General features: G+C 36.8%; 1 protein-coding gene across 1 annotated transcript in view; it reads right to left on the reverse strand.

The window, feature by feature from the left end:
• Positions 1–17,317, reverse strand: part of sdk (sidekick cell adhesion molecule) — a 341,294-nt gene extending 323,977 nt beyond the window's left edge. Inside the window, exon 1 of the mRNA XM_090386436.1 lies at positions 17,122–17,317. Within this exon, the coding sequence (XP_090242562.1) occupies positions 17,122–17,212 (91 nt within the window). The 5' untranslated portion in view covers positions 17,213–17,317. The remainder of the gene's footprint in view (positions 1–17,121) is intronic.
• Between the last annotated feature and the right edge of the window lie 934 nt (positions 17,318–18,251).

The following is an 18,251-nucleotide window of genomic DNA, read 5'->3' on the forward strand; positions in this document are numbered from 1 at the left end:
ACAAACCGCCAGTGAGGTGTTGGACGACCATTGCTCATCAATGCTCGAGGTGAGCAAAGGCTCTCCCAGATGGGCAACTGTGGCGCAACTCACTGGTGATTGGAATGCTGGTCACGGGAGTAATGTGTCACAACACACATTACTCCCGTGGCCAGCAGTACATCAAACCCTGCTGAAAATCGGGCTGCGTAGCGGCAGGCCGCTCCGAGTGCCCATGCTAACTACGGTTCACCAGCAACAGCAAATACAATGGGCATGCGAGCATCGAAACTTGACCTTGAGTGATTGGAAGAAGGTCGTCTGGTCTGATGAATCATGTTTCCCAGCCCTCCACATGTTGCACCATGTGGATGGCTGGGTACGTGTGCGTCATTTACCTGGGCAAGTGATGGCATCTGGATGCACCGTGGAACGAAAACAAGCCGGTGGCGGCGGTCTCATGCTTTGGGCGATGTTCTGTTGAGATAACCTGGGTCCAGCCATCCCTGTGCCAGCCACTCTGACATCTACCACCTACCTAAACATCATTGCTGACCAGGTACACCCTTTCATGGCAACGGTCTTCCCCTCTGGCGGTGCAGTCTTTCAGCAGGATAATGCACCAGGCCACACTGGCCAGATTGTTCGAGACTGGTTTGCGGAACATGAGGAAAACTTCCAGGTATTGGCCTGGCCTCCAAATTACCCAGATACCAAATCCCATTGAGCATCTGTGGTTTGTGTTGGAACAGCAACTCTGATCTGTGGCATCTCAACCAAGGACCTTACAGGAGTTAAAGGATCTGCTGGTTACATGTTGATACCAGATACCACAAGACACATTTAAAAATCTTGTAGGGTCCATGCCTCACCAGGTACGAGCTGTTTTTTTTTGGCTGAACGTGGACGACCAACATCATATTAGGTAGGTGGTCATAATGTTTTGGCTCATCAGTGTGTGTGTGTGTGTGTGTATAGAGAGAGAGAAAAAAATAAATGGTCTAAATCTCTACTGTATGTTTAGCCGCCTAATCAGAGACTCTACTATCAGTTTTCTGCACTAATTATTTGCTGTCAGGCAAGCTTGTTTAATCAATTAATTAATCTGTTATTATTTGGGACAGGCAAGAATAAGTCTTTCTTCTATAAACATTCTAAACTATGCTGTTTAGAATTTGGGTCACCTTGCTTAATAGAAAAAGATAATATCAACATAATTGGCACACAGTTAAATGGAACTACTTTCAGAGTAGTGGTGAAACATGTGTGTCCTGTTTTAAAATTGATATCAATTCTAAGTAATATGGACATTGGTTTTATCACAGAGGCTTGTGAACTTTTAGTTCATGAACCAGGGCCAAGTGGGCAAAGTATCTCCTCTCCCACACCACTCACCCTTTTCTTATTCATGATTATCTGTCTTGGTTCATATTTCCTCTGTTCTTTCCAAAGTAATGGAAAAATCCATAAACTGTCAATCCTAAACTTACTTGAAACCTTCCATCTGATCAAACAATGTTAGCAAGAAGAATGATCTCAAACCAGAAATCTTATATGGAGAGTGTTATGCCCTATTGGTCCTGACTACATCTGATGCTGTGAAGAGGAGAAAAAGTAAGAAGGGGAGGAGGAGAAAAACAGCCAGACTTGGGACCAATAGGAAATAACACTCTCCACATAGGATTTTGGTTCAAGATCATTCTCCCGGCCTAACCTCCTGGTTCAGGGCTGTAACATAGAACCAGCACAGTTGTCTTGCAGTCTTTGACATCAGGGTGTCCTGTATTCATTTGAGAGCTTCTCACCATAAACCTGCCATGTTATCCTTTATAAGGCAGATATTGTTGGGATATCAGAGACGTGGTGTCACACAGATATAAGTAAGGCAGAACTAAGAATTTGGGGAGTACAACGTCTACAGAAAGGATAGACAGGATAGGAAGGGAGGAGGAGTTATGCTATTAGTTAAGAAACACATAAAATCCAAGGAAGTGAAGCCAGTCAACATCACTGGACAGTGCAGTGTCGAGTCAGTTTGGTGTGACATAAGCATTGGGAGATCAAAATTGAGAGTAGAAGTGTGCTATAGGCCTAATGACTCTGATGAGTATAATAAGAAACTGTACAGGGAAATAGAATGGACCAGTAAATCAGAGAGTCTTATAATGGGGGATTTTAATTTCCCAGATATTGACTGGAATTTGTGGGTTGGTCACTCACACACTAGCAAGGCTTTTGGGGATTCATTGGATGATTGTTTTCTACATCAGCATGTTCAGGAGGCAACTAGAGGGAGCAATACTCTTGATTTGATTATCAGTAGTGATTCTTCATGCATTAAGAATCTGCAGATAAAGAAACCATGAGGTGGCAGTGATCACAGTGTGTGCTGAAGTGGGATTTACTCAAAGAGGTAACTACCATCAGGGGTAAAGGGAAGGGTTATTGCTTTCGTAAAGGCAACTACGATGGTCTGAGACAGTATTTAAATTCTATACAGTGGGACCAACTGATGATGTTACCAACAGCAAACTCAAAATGGGAAGCATTCAAAGAACTTATCTTGCAAGCTACTAGGCTTTACATACCAACTAAGAAATATTGTTCGAGGTTCAGGCCTAAATAGATGTCAGATGAACTAATGAGACATATGGCAGAGAAGAAAAATACAAGGGATATACATAAATTAACATGTGACACAGAAGCCTATGATAGATAAGTTGATCTGTACCCAAGTTACAAAGGCGGTTAGGCAGGCGAAGGCAGATTACGAGAAATCTTTGGCAAGGGATGCAAAGAAAAACAGCAAGGAGTTCTTTACTTATGTAAACTCTAGAAGGAAGGGGATGAATCAAATTGGTCCACTTGATATCGATGGTTCAACTGTTCATGATCCTGCTCAGGTAGCTAACAAACTAAATTAATATTTTGCATCTACATTCACACATGAGTTATTCAGGAAGGGGAATGCCATAGATGAAGTAAACACTGGCAGTGAGCTAGATGACCTTGTAATAATTGAAAGTAAAGTGGAGGAGAAATTGTTGAAGATAAATACAAGAAAGGCACCTGGGGTGGATGGGATCTATCCAGTTATATTAAAGGAGGCGGCAAAGGAAGTAAGCAATCCGTCAGCCTTAATTATGAGAGCTTCCTTGGACTCGGGGGAGGTACCCACAGACTGGAGATGTGCAAATGTAACCCCAATTCACAAAGGAGAATCAAAGGCTAACACAAGTAATTATAGACCTGTGAGTTTAACTTCTGTTCCAGGAAAATTAATGGAATCACTGCAGGATCATCTTGACAAGAATTCAGTTATAGCTCAGACACAGCATGGTTTTGTTACGGGAAGGTCTTGCCTGGCCAGTTTGATTGGATACTATGATGTAGTCACAAAAGAATTGGATGCAGGGAATAACTTTGATATTATATATCTGGATCTTAGAAAGACTTCTGATACTGTTGCACATGGAAGACTGCTGCACAAATTGGAGCAGTGCGGCATTGGTGGCAAATTGTTGCTATGGATAAAAGGATGGTTGAGTGGCAGAAGACAGAGAGTGGTAATTAATGGACACTGCTCATCGTGGACTAATGTTATTAGTGGGGTCCCTCAGGGTTCAGTGTTGGGTCCATTGTTGTTTTCTGTATTTATAAATAATATTGATGATGGTATAACAAGCTTAATGTCCAATTTTGCAGACGATACAAAGGTTGGCAGGGTTGTCAAGGACACTACTGACACTATGCTACTGCAACAGGATCTGGAAAGGTTGAGTAGATGGGCTGAGAGGTGGCAAATGAAGTTTAACATTGACAAATGTAAAGTACTACATATGAGAAACAGCAACCCCAGAGCAACGTATCAACTCTGTGGTACTACACTGACAGTGGTAGAGAATGAAAAGGACCTGGGGGTAATTGTGCAGGCAGATATGAAGTTCCCTGAGCAGTGCAGACGGGCTGCAAGAGTAGCTCATGGTGTCTTATCAATGATATATAGGAATTTTTCTAGCAGGGATAGGGAGGTGATTATTCCCTTGTATAAGGCAATGGTCAGGCCACACCTTGAGTACTGTATACAGGTCTGGAGGCCTCATTTCAAGAAGGACGTAGAGCTGATGGAACGAGTACAGAGAAGAGCAACAAGATTAGTGAACGGAACGAAAGGTTGCTCTTATGAAGAAAGTCTTAAGTTTTGCAAATTACAGTGTCTGAAGACTAGGCACCGGCGAGGTGATCTGATAGAGGTGTACAAAGCCTTGAATGGTTTGAGCATGCTCAATGCTGATGAGATACTGTCTCTTGCTCAGAATAATCACCTGAGAGGGCATAAATTCAAATTGAGGAAAGACAGATGTAGGATAGATGTGCGGAAATTTGCCTTTAGCCAGCAGGTAGTTGGTTGGTGGAACAGACTTCCATCCCTTGTTGTGGAAGTTGATAGCCTAAATAAATTTAAGGCTCAGCTGGACAGGTATTTCAAACGAACGGAGGGGTGAAGTGGAAGGGTTTTTTTTTTGGCTGATGCTGCATAAGCTTGCTTTCTTGCGTCATATGCCTCTACTTATGCTAATAAAGCCCTGCATAAGGTAGGTAGGTATCGCTGTAAATGAATTGCGATGTAGGAGGTAAGAGGGCCGTATTCATAGATATATACAGTTTTCGTGGTTACTTTATCATGTGTTTTCATATTGATCATAGTTTCTAGCTCCTGAACACTCATTATATTGTCTTATAATATAAAAATTAAAAATTTTCAGTTGTAATTTGTCTCAGACCTCATAACCTGATTTATGATCAGATGATAGGATCTGGCATTTTCTAGACTCATGAAATGTCACCTGCTAACAATTTAGTGTAGAAATTGAGCTTGTATTCTATGAGTTTAATAAAACCTATTTTGTTAATAATTTCAAATGGTATAGCAGCAGTCATTTATTATTATTATATACAGTAGATAATTTGCAATATGAAAAGGGTCTTGTTTCATCAAAAAGGGACCTTGTTTCTCGTTGCATATCAGCAACCACAATAACTGAAACATACCAGCTTTGGTACAAGTTAAGTTTAAATTTCACTTGCAAAAAAATTCAAAACAAATGAAGAGATTATATCAGCCACAGAATCATTTTTTCAGGCTTTCAACAAATTATTCTGAAGATTAAATAACTGTATTGAAGCATTATGGAAACAAGTGTGTGTGTGTGTGTGTGTGTGTGTGTGTGTGTGTGTGTGTGTGTGTGTGTGTGTGCGCGCGCGCGCAACACTGAAAAGAATTTTTTATACGTTTTCTTAAATGTACTTAAAAAATAATTATATAATATTGGTGTAAATACACCATAGTTTACCCATAAATTTAATTACATAAGTAGTGTTAAGGCATAGTTTCATTTTATCTCATATTGTGGCTATCTTCACAACAAGATACAACGCCTCCATAGCCAGGTGGGAAGGAGCAGCAGTGTGTAGCACACGCTTCTTGATTAGACCGGGGTTCGAGCCCGTCACCACCAAATACGGAGGATGTGGAAAGGTCAGGGAATGACTACCGCATATCCCGGAGCAATATGGCCTTAGTTGCTAATGCTCCTAAAAAAAAAATCCAAATAACTAACAACAAGATAGCAGGTATTGCGCTACTTTGATCGAATAAACAACGCTTCTCTAATAGAGTAGACTACTGTTATTTATTCTCCAGATGGTACTGTTTCAGAACTTGTTGGCTCACTCATCAGTGGGTGGGCAGGTACCCTGGTAATGCAACCATGCCATCACGGTTGTGAAATTAATTCCACAATATGAGAGATTGCCAAATAGTGTTGGTAATAATAATATTTAGAAGACTAAATGCACAAGGCATAATGTTATGGATTGAAATTAATTATATAATATTGGTGTAAATACACCATAATTTACCCATAAGTTTAACTACATAAGTAGTGTTAAGGCATTGTTTGATTTTATCTCATATTGTGGCAATGAGATAAAATCAAACGATGACTTAACACTACTTATGTAGTTAAACTTATAGGTAAACTATGGTGCATTTACACCAATATTATATAATTTATTTCAACCCATAACATATTATGCCTTGTGCATTTAGTCTTCTAAAAACTGAAAAATAATATGTAACACACTGGTATTGCTGCACCCTTCATGGCTTTCACCCTATGAAAATTTCAGTATTCCCCTTGAAGACAGAAATGGTATTATGAAAGAAACAGCATAGTTTTGTAATGGGAAAATTTCTTTTAACTAACCTAGTTAGCTATTTTGACAGGGTCACTCATGAGTTAGAGGTAGGAAATAATTTTGACATTGTTTATTTCACATTTAGCATTTGATTCAGTTCCACACAAGAGGGTACTATATAAGATGGAATATGTTGGGACCACAAGTAAGATCATTATAGAATTTCAGGATGGCTGTATGAGAGGAGGTTCTACATTGGACAAGGGTTAGAAGTGAGCATCTTCGGGGGAGAGGTGCCAGGAATTCTAATTTATATAATTTTAAATTTTCTTAAATGACATTGATGCAGAGCATGATATAAGAATTTTAAGATGATGTAAAGACTGGAAGAATGGTGTTGTAATCATTAAGCAACAGTCTTTCAAGACAACTTGGATAGGCTTCAAAAATAATATACAGGCTGTTCTGGCTTTGCGAGTTTTTTTTCCCCAAGTATCAACAAAATCGAAAATATGAACATTAATTGCAAAAAAATGAATGTTAAACATTCATAAATACCGCATTCCAAACCACGTGTGTAGCTATACAATATGGTGTACCCCACTTTACGATATTAATCAGTTCCAGAGACACCATAGTATCGTTAAAATATTGTAATGTGAACCCAATAATACATTGTTTTTTGGTAATTCGTTTCAAGATCTTGGAAGTTTAAATTTTCACTGTATAACTAAGCTATTTATCTCTCTAAAATGTAATTTTTAAGGTCACGAGTGTGACCTTAAGGCCACATAAAAAGTCATGAGCGTGGTTTGTAAATTGTATTATTTACCAATTCAAATCATTAAAATGCACTACATTTTCATCGTTATCATATGTTCCATTATAAGCAGTGGTGAGCTGATAAAATATGAAATAAAAATTAATCATTTTAGAGATTTTGTCGAAGACAGTTTATCTTTAAAATAGAGTGAAATTACCTTTTTGATTAAGAGCGCCAGAAAATATTTTTGAAACCATTGCAATTAGCAGTGCTGAAGCTGAGTGAGCTTTCAGCGTAATGAATAATATTGTGACAATTAAACACATTGCAGATTATGATGACCATACATTTAAATGGAAAATCATTGCTTCAATTTGATCCTGATCGTTACGTCAAATCATCAACAACAATTAATAAAGAAGTAAATTCTATATGGCAATTTTTAGAATAAATTTTTATTGAATATTTGTGAAATAATTTTTTTATTTCATGTAATCTATGATTTTTTGTGTACTTTTTCTAGAAAGCTTTTTTTTTTTTTTTATGTAATATTTGTTTTTATATTGTGGAATGTTTTGTGATAGTTTTTATGTTATTTGTGATATGGGAAATATTTCATGTAATTTTAATTTGCAATATTAATTTTATCATGAAAAAAATATATCCATTATATTCCCCTAGTTGTTAAAAAAAAAAAAAAGAAGAATAAAAAAGTTGTGCATGTGCCAAGCATGCATGGTAGATGGTTTATGCGAAACATCCTTCACGTTTCTTTTAGGTATTTTGATTTGTATATATTGATTACGAAATAAAAGAGCTTTTTTATTGTAAATATTTCATTGATCATTCGCAGATTTTCATAATTTTGGGTAGACAAGATACAATAAATTTATGATAACTAAAGTAAGAGATGTATACTTGCGAGTGCAATGTATCTAAATATCTCTGTAAAATAGCACCAATCTATGTATTGTGCTCATCCTGCACCTTCGTTGTGCAGGAAGAGCACAATATGAGATACAGAGCAAATGATGCCTCCCACACTACCATCGTAATTTCTTAAGAGTTATCTATAATGTATCTACACCGATATTATATAGATATTAAACTCTTACTCTTAACGTATTATGCCTTGTGCATTTAGTTATTTTTAAATATTATCGTATAAATCTTTTGGCATCTCTCATATTGTGTGATTATCTTCACAATTGGGTTGTCATGTCTGCAATACCAGGGTACCTGCCCACCCACCGATGATAGGCCAATAGCTTTGAAACGGTGCAATCTGGGTGGTGGTACTCACTGAGAATAAGTAACAATAGTCTTCTCTATTAATGAAGCGTTACTTATTCGAGGTAGTGCAATATCATGGCAACTAGTTGTGCAGGAAGAGCATAATATGAGATACATAGCAAATGATGCCTCCCACACTACTTCATTTAATATATACTTGGATAAATCTTATCAGCCCCACATGCCATTATTTACTTTTATCTTCAATAATTTCTCTTCACTTTCTTCTTAGTTATCACAGAATCATTTAGCTACCCATTAGAATCTGACATACTTCTGGCATCCCTATCCCTCAAAAATGCCTCCTGTGTGAATGGACATTGCATTCTTTGCCAGAGAATTCTTGTAATCTGCCTTAGCTTATCTAACCTCCTTTCTAACTTGATTGTCAACTAGTTTACATCTGCAGGCCTCTGTATCTCCTGATAATTTATATACATCCCACGCATTTTTTTTTTTTTCTGCTACTGTTCTCACCAGTACTTCTGACATCCATTAAGCCTTGAAAAGTATCTCTTAGTTGGTATAAAAAGCCTAACAGCCCCTACAATTACTTTTCTGAATGCTTCCCATTTAGAATTCTGCTGGTAACATCAACAGTTGGTCCCACTGCATAGAATTTATAAACTGACAGACCACAGTAGTCATCTTTACTAAAGCAAAAACCTTTTCCCTTTGCCCTTAAAAGAGTACTTAGGTCTTTAAGTAAATTCCATTCAATACACTATCATCAGTGCCTTTTACCTGCAGATTGTTAATGCATGAAAGGTGACTGCTGATAATCAGATCAAGTGCATTGTTTTCATACTGCCTCTCTAACACATTAATGTAGAAAAGTCATCCAATAAATGCACAAATGTCTTGCTACTGTGTGCATGAACAACTCACAAGTTATATTTAATATCTGGAAAGTTAAAATTCTCCAAATACAAGATATTCTGAATTACTAGCCCACTCTATATATCTGTACAGTTGGTTGCTCATTATACTCATAAAATGCCTAAAACACATCCCAGTGCTTATGTCACACCAAACTGATTCCACATTGCATTGGCCAACCATGTCAACTCAATGCACAACCTTAGATTTTATATGCTTCTTAACTAAGCACATAAACCATCCCATCTCCTGTCCTTTCTGTACACATTGTACTCACCATATTCGATACCTTCATTGATGTTGAATAAGGGGGTTCAATCTCTGACATCCTCAGGGATTTGTAGTAACACTGAGTATAAATATATATACATGTACAGGTAAACCTCTATATATGCGATTAATTCATGTAACGAGTGTATGTATATCTCAAAACCGCATATATCAAAGTTAAACACCAATGGGAAAAATTCTAATTCATACACAATGTTTTGGAACATTTGTCAGAAGACTTAATTTAGGCCTATAAAATACATTTTAACTGTGCACATAGATAGACATATAAAGAATAATGAAAAGCAAGTAAGCTAAAAAATGTTTATTAAAGAAATGCACTACAAAATGAGTGAAAAATGGATATGCTACTTTCTAAAAAAATATATTTCAAGCTTCGTTTGAATAGTTGTAGCCTTCTTTTTCTCTTCTTAAAATTTATGATAGCAGCTAATTCCATTTTCTAGGGTTCAGCGAACTAGCATGCTTCTTTCCACATTCGGATCTAAATCCATAATTTGTTGTTTAACAGTTTCCAAATTTCGAAACATCTGCTCGAGTTCCTTTAATGAAATAATTTCATTAGAGAGACACTCCTTCAGCCACAATTTGTTCTTTCCCGTCGCAAGCATGCTGTTGCTCCAATTCAATAAGATCAGTGTCAGCGAGTGGCTGTGAATGCGAATCCAGGCATTCTCCGACATTAGGGGAATCAACATCTTCAAAGCCAAGAACCTTTCAAATGATGCCAATTTCTTCAATAACAGCGTCAACTTTTGGGGCATCTTTTTTTTTTTTTTTTTTTTTTTTTGCGTTGTTAAAAATTTGTTTCATAATCAGCTGCACTATTCGAAATTTTAGAGGGCATATGTATAGAGGAATGGTGACTTGCCTCATTAGCATGGAAGGTGGAATGCAATGTGCTATCATCAACAAATTATGGATAGGACTTCCAGTCAATGGAACGTCATTACTATCAAGAGAAAAAGAATGGAAAAAAGAACTGAACCTTGGAGAACACCAGCATTAGTGGAGAAGTTAGAATGTTTGTGACCGTATTAACCGAAACTTGCACTGATCGAAAACGCATATATAGAGGTTTACCTGTATATATACACACAATGATAGTACTTCTCCTTCAACTAAAAGGAAAAACAGTAAACTTTTGCTGAACTCAACATACAGATTAACTTTAGTGCTGACATGCACCTGCTACAGAGAGATTAGGCCAATTTCATTTCCCCCCACTTTGGAAAATGGTGACTTGCCCCATTAGCATGGAAGGTTTCTCAAACTGGAAGGTGGAGAAGTTAGAAGATAGAGAGCCATCTACCATCATCCGCAGTGAGCAGTCAGAGAGAAAACTGGATGCCCAATTACAAAAAAAAAAAAAAAAAAACAGTTGCCAAACCATAAGATGGAAGTTTGTTTAGAACACCTTTATGCCAAAAACAATCAAAGCCTTTGAAATGTCAAAGCTGCTTGAATTTTACCAAACTTTTCCAATGAATTTTTCCTATATAATATAGGTGAGAAAACTCTTAAAGGAAAAAACTACAATAGTAGTGTAAAGGGCATCATTTCAACTGTATCTCATATTGTGCTCATCCTTCACAAGAGTTGGAATGATGCCCTTTACACTAGTATCGTAGTTTTTTCCTTTAAGAGTTGTCTAGTGTTTTTACACCTATATTATATAGATAATTATCTATATAACTCTTAAAAATATTATGCCCTGTTGCATTGAGTCTTACTTAAACATATATTATATAGTAAAGTTGGCAATTAATAGATTTCTCCATTACTTTAGAAAAAGTAGACGTGCAATGGGACAATAATTGGATGGAAAGGATTTGTTACCCTTTTTAGGAACTGGCTGAATATAAGCAAATTTCCAAGCAGAAGGGAAAAGATGTGTAAAATAAGAAAGTAAACAAAAAGAAAAAAAAAAAAAAAACAATGAAACAGAATAAGAGTAAGCTCAGGAGCACAGGTTTTGAGAACAAGATTTACATCGGGACCCTGCACTTTCTTGGCATCAATACTATTCAAAATTTTTCTAAACTTTTGACAGAAGACCACAGGATGCATTGAGTGAAGTATACTGGGAATGGTAGGTGGTTTACCAAGATCGTCAATACAAGAATTGGAAGAAAAGTAGGATGCTAGTAAGTCAGCGTTATCTTTATCTGAGGTAGCGATAGAACCATCCAGTTTTAACAGAGATGGGAGTGCAGATGGGCAAAAGTTGCAGCCAACAGCTCTGGCAAAAGACCAGAATGCTTGACTACAATTTGGACAAGAAGCAAGTTTTTTTACTCTTAGCCTGTTCAAAATCTAGTTTGGACTGATTAACCTCACCTCAACTATGTAACATGGAAGGGTTGTTCGTGAGAAAAAGATCAAAAGTACTGGGGGTGTGTTTAGGACTGTCTGTTATTCTGGTAGGTAAATGAACAATCTGTGCAAGGTTGTTGGTAATTACAAAACCCTCGGCATCTCAAGCATCTGGGTTTGTGTGAATAAAAAACTGAAACCAACTGGAGTTGTGAATATTATAATCACCAAGAAAAATTAACTCACTGCTCAGAAAGTTGAAACGGAGAGAGTAGTTTCAAAGAAAGGATATCACAGAGTTCCAAGTGATTAGTGGAATTGGGAGATCAATAAAGGCAACAGATGAATCTGGCAGAATAGGGGGGAGAGATTTTAAAACCACAGAAGATTGAAAAGAGGAGATTCCAAATTACTAAGTCTGGGCATATGTCCACTCAAGGCAGTACTTGTCGACAGATCCACAGTGCCACCTTCAAAACAAAAGAATTGTACAGCAAATAATTAGTACACCTGATATGAGCAGTGGCTGCATCAAGTGATGATTGGGATTCTCTCAGAAAAAGTAACGAGTGCTTGGCAGACTAAGTGGAAATGAAATGTACATCACTGAAACTGAGATCACATATATCTGTGAAGTGAATGAGGAAGTGTTTATATGGTTTAGATCTATTCACAGATAAGTTTTAGTAAATAAATTTTTTTAGTAAATAAATTTGATGAATTTGAGGTATTGCTCAAAACATCAAGGCAGATATTGTGGGAATTTCAGAGACGTGGTGTCACACAGATATAAGGAATGCAGAACTGGAATTTGGGGAGTACAATGTCTACAGAAAGGATAGACAGGATAGGAAGGGAGGAGGGGTTATGCTATTAGTTAAGAAATACATAAAATCCAAGGAAGTGAAGCCAGTCGACATTGCTGGACAGTGCAGTGTCGAGTCAGTTTGGTGTGACATAAGCATTGGGAGATCAAAATTGAGAGTAGGAGTGTGCTATAGGCCTAATGACTCTGATGAGTATAATAAGAAACTGTACAGGGAAATAGAGTGGGCCAGTAAATCAGAGAGTCTTATAATGTGGGATTTTAATTTCCCAGATATTGACGGGAATTTGGGGGCTGGTCACTCACACACTAGCAAGGCTTTTGGGGATTTATTGGATGATTGTTTTCTACATCAGCATGTTCGGGAGGCAACTAGAGGGAGTAATACTCTTGATTTGATTATCAGTAGTGATTCTTCATGCATTAAGAATCTGCAGATAAATGAACCACTAGGTGGCAGTGATCACAGTGTGCTGAAGTGGGATTTACTCAAAGAGGTAACTACCATTAGGGGTAAAGGGAAGGGTTATTGCTTTCGTAAAGGCGACTACGATGATCTGAGACAGTATTTAAATTCTATACAGTGGGACCAACTGATGATGTTACCAACAGCAAATTCAAAATGGGAAGCATTCAAAGAACTTATCTTGGAAGCTACTAGGCTTTACATAACAACTAAGAAATATTGTTAAAGGTTTAGGCCTAAGTGGATGTCAGATGAACTAATGAGACATATGGCAGAGAAGAAAAATGCATGGGATACATACAAATTAACATGTGACACACAAGCCTATGATAGATACAAGTTGATCTGTAACTAAGTTACAAAGGAGGTTAGGCAGGCGAAGGCAGATTACGAGAAATCTTTGGCAAGGGATGTAAAGAAAAAAAGCAAAGAGTTCTTTACTTATGTAAACTCTAGAAGGAAGGGGATGAATCAGATTGGTCCACTTGATATCGATGAGTCAATTGTTGATGATCCTGCTCAGGTAGCTAACAAACAATGAATATTTTGCATCGACATTCACACATGAGGAGTTATTCAGCGAGGGGAATGCCAGAGGTGTATTCAACTCTGGCAGTAAGCTAGAGAATCTTGTAATAACTGAGAGTAAAGTGGAGGAGAAATTGTTGAAGATAAATACAAGAAAGGCACCTGGGGTGGATGGGATCTATCCAGTTATATTAAAGGAGGCAGCAAAGGAAGTAAGCAAACCCTTAGCCATAATTATGAGAGCTTCCTTGGACTCAGGGGAAGTACCCATGTACTGGAGATGTGCAAATGTGACCCCAATTCACAAAGGAGGATGGCTCAAAGGGCGACACAAGTAATTATAGACCTGTTAGTTTAACTTCTGTTCTGGAAAATTAATGGAGGCACTGGTTAAAGAAGCACTGCAGGATCATCTAGACAAGATTTCAGTCATAGCTCAGACACAGCATGGTTTTGTTAAGGGGAAGTCTTGCCTGACCAATTTGATTGGATACTATGATGCAGTCACAAAAGAACTGGATGCAGGGAATAACTTTGATATTATATACTTGGATCTTAGAAAGGCTTTTGATACTGTTGCACATGGAAGACTGCTGCACAAATTGGAGCAGTGTGGCATTGGAGGCAAATTGCTGCTATGGATAAAGGGGTGGTTGAGGGGGAGATGACAGAGAGTGGTAATCAATGGACACTGCTCATCGTGGACTAATGTTATTAGTGGAGTCCCTCGGGGTTCAGTATTGGGTCCATTATTGTTTTCTGTATTTATAAATGATATTGATGATGGTATATCAAGCTTAATATCCAAGTTTGCAGACGATACGAAGGTTGGCATGATTGTCAAGGACACCACTGACACTACGCTACTGCAACAGGATCTGGAAAGGTTGAGCAGATGGGCTGAGAGGTGGCAAATGAAGTTTAACATTGACAAATGTAAAGTACTACACATGGGAAACAGCAACCCCTGAGCAACGTATCAACTCTGTGGTACTACACTGACAGTGGTAGAGAATGAAAGGGACTTGGGGGTGGTTGTGCAGGCAGATATGAAGTTTTCTGAGAAGTGCAGATGGGCTGCAAGAGTAGCTCATGGTGTATTGTCGATGATATATAGAAATTTTTCTAGTAGGGATAGGGAGGCGATTATTCCCTTGTATAAGGCAATGGTCAGGCCACACCTAGGGTACTGTATACAGGTCTGGAAGCCTCATTTCAAGAAGGATGTAGAGATGCTGGAACGAGTACAGAGAAGGGCAACAAGATTAGTGAATGGAACAAAGGGGTGCTCTTACGAAGAAAGGCTTAAGTTTTGCAAATTACAGTCTGGGGACTAGGCACCAGCGAGGTGATCTGATAGAGTTGTATAAAGCCTTGAATGGTTTGAGCATGCTCAATGCTGATGGGATTCTTCCTCCTCTTGCTCAGAATAATCACCTGATAGGGCATAAATTCAAATTGAGAAAAGACAGATGTAGGATAGACGTGAGGAAATTTGCCTTTAGCCAGCGGGTGGTTGGTTGGTGGAACAGACTTCCATCCCTTGTGGTGGAGGTTGATAGCCTAAATAAGTTTAAGGCTCAGCTGGACAGGTATTTTGAACGAACAGAGGGGTGAAGTGGAAGTGGGTTTTTTTTTTTTTTTTTTTTTGGCTGATGCTGCATAAGCTTGCTTTCTTGCATCAAATGCCTCTACTAATGCTAAAGTTTTCTCTATTAGTTTGACTATTCGTGATGTGGTCAATAGTAAAGAAAGGGCGGGGGAGATGGGATATCATACTTCATATGCTAGAAGAGAACAAGTTGGGGGTTACTAGAACATTGCTCTGGAGACTAAATGTTTGTTTCACCACTTCAAACTTCCACTGATCCTTATCAACCAGCTTGCACTGGTTGATAAGGATCATCTACTACATAGTACTGTAGTAGATGATCCTTATGGATCCAAGTGGTCCACACCACACATAGTATCTGTGTGGTGTGGACCCCCCCTGACCTTTGCTTACATTGGTTCACATCTGTGTGGGCGCTTCCAGTATACCAGGCACAGTATTTTGGAACCTTCACACAGAGGTTATATCCAGGGTTACTAACAGTCCCACCATTGTGAATGTGCAAGCAGAGGATTTGTTTGTTGCAGAATGATTGGATTGACTTCACTGAAATTCGGTTCACTTGACTCAAGTGTCATACCTGAGAACATGTTTGTGAACAAGCTTCAAGGACCAAAGTTTTTAGTTTCACACAAAAAAAGCTAATGCCGTGCTTTCTCTCTGCACCTGTAAAAACCATCTTCACTATTTTTTCTTCACAAGGAAAAGAACACAACCAAACTTATAAAAAAAAAAAACAAAGGATATATTCCTCTTCATTGATTTTTCATTTTTTTTATATGAAAAAATAGTTAGTATAAATAGTTGAGGTTGTAAAGCTGCTCTTCAAATTACCCTGTACAACTTTAACAGCACTGAAGAATGTGTGGTTAGCCAAATTATAAAAAAAAAATTAAGAATTTTACCTTTAGATTTAATTCTGTTTGTGTTTTTAATATAGGCCTATATTTATATACATTTCACATACATATTTTTTTATATATTGGTTTGTTTTTATAAAGCAGAGTTTTCAGTTTACTGTGGTTATGAAGTTCCCAGACAATATAATTTAATGATATTAGTAAGTAAAAGAAACACACTATAAGCCACATGTGAATGTTACATAAGTTTATTGGAATGGTTATAAGGTAACAAAAATTAATACCAAGATAACCACAACAATACTGGTATCAGACACTCAGGAGACATTTTGTTACTCAACTGAGTAATGATTCCACAAAAATTTATGGCCCCATCATAGAGCGGACTACATTATCTCACTCTTTCTACGAAAACTGACAGTCCACTTTATGATGGAGCCATAACAAATGGTCTAATAACAAAACATTAGGATAGACTTATGGCTTACTGCCTGGATGTTAGGAAACAGCACTTGTGGTTATATTTTTATTAAATTTATTACCTTATAACCATTCCAATAAAAGTACCTAACATTCACATGGTTTATAAAGTCTTTCTTTTACTTATTATTACCATTTGCTATGGAATACTACATATTGTCCCCTTTATAAATAATTAACAGAATAACTTAATTTAGCACTCTAATAAATGAAAACATTTGGAATCCTACATTTGAAAAATTAAGTCAGAAAGTATTATAATTACTTAAGATATCAACTGTATTATGAGTTTTGGCTGTGTTTTTTTTTTTTTTTTTTTCTGCATTGATATAGATTACTAAATAAAAACTTTCAGACATTCTTTTGTATACAAAGAAGACTCTTAAAATGTAACCTGAAAATGTTAAATGAAGTTAGTGTATTGAACTGCTTTATAATGGTAATCATCTCTCTATCCAGTACCTTTATGTATCATGTGAATATAGAGTTTAACACTGGTTGCAATTCACCCAAAATCTCAATATCATTTTCGATTATAAAAGGTTAGAAAATGTTAATGGATATCTTTATTTAATTAAAACAAAATATGATGCTACAAATATAAACAGTATAGCATTAAAACCTTACCTGCAAAAACATTTGTCACACATAAATAGGAATATATGAATATCCTTAGGAAATCTTGTTTCACAAATGTAACTAATTCTGTAATCCTCATTTGTAATCCAAAAAACACACAGAGAGGCACATTAAGGGTTGCAATAGTTAACCACAGCAATTTAACACAACAAAATAAAATCCTTACAATTCGGGTAAAGCAATCTGGAACAGGATTTTTGACATCAGTACCAAACAGATTTTGATAAATAGTGAAAACAACAATAATAAAAGGAACATATAAATGAGGGAGCAACTGATGCATATTTGAAAATAAGTTGACCCACATCAGGAAGAATGCATCACATTTGAAATGTCTTGTAGGTTTAGGAGGAAACCATGATGCTCTACTTTCCATTGCCTGACTTCGTAATACATGCCATCTTCCACACTGCATTTTTAAAGGCACAATGAAATTACAACAGTTTTTTAATTATGAATACTGAAAATGGCTCCCACATTTTAAAAATATCCATGTCAACCTGAAAAAAAAAAAAAAAAAAGACATCAAATTAAAATACCTTCAACATTCATAAATTTTTCTCTCTTAAATAGTTAAATCATAATTTTATTATACAATAATAACATGCAATCAAGCTATTTTTGCAACAATAACCGGCATTATACTTTTATTTCATTATAACTGCACAATTCTTAACTTATAAATTTAATTAAATATGGTATTTTTGAATGTGTGTGTATAAAACCACATATCCATACATAAATAAGTAAGACAAATATTATTTCAAAAGAAATAGTATTTATTTACTGACTGATATAAATAAATAGAAGGCAGCATAAAGCTGCATAAACTTGAGATCAATTAGATTTGTGTCTGGATCCAAAATTTGAGTATTCAAACTTGAGTACCCTTTTGTACTTTAATTTCATGGATCACTGTAGTAAGTAGTAGTAAAATTTTCCATTTTGTTTTAAACGAAAACTCCAAACATGAAAGATATCAGAACCTACAGTACCACATATAGATTAGACTTGAATCTCTGTACACTAATTTTCGGGAACCATGTGAAGGTAAGAGATTCCAGAAAACAGAAGGGATAAATGAGGAAGAGCAAAAGTTGGTTCTTTCAGTTTGAAAT

Source organism: Mastigoproctus giganteus, chromosome 12, assembly GCF_048544385.1.
Source record: "Mastigoproctus giganteus isolate SK-2022 chromosome 12, ASM4854438v1, whole genome shotgun sequence".
Lineage (NCBI taxonomy): Eukaryota > Metazoa > Arthropoda > Arachnida > Uropygi > Thelyphonidae > Mastigoproctus > Mastigoproctus giganteus.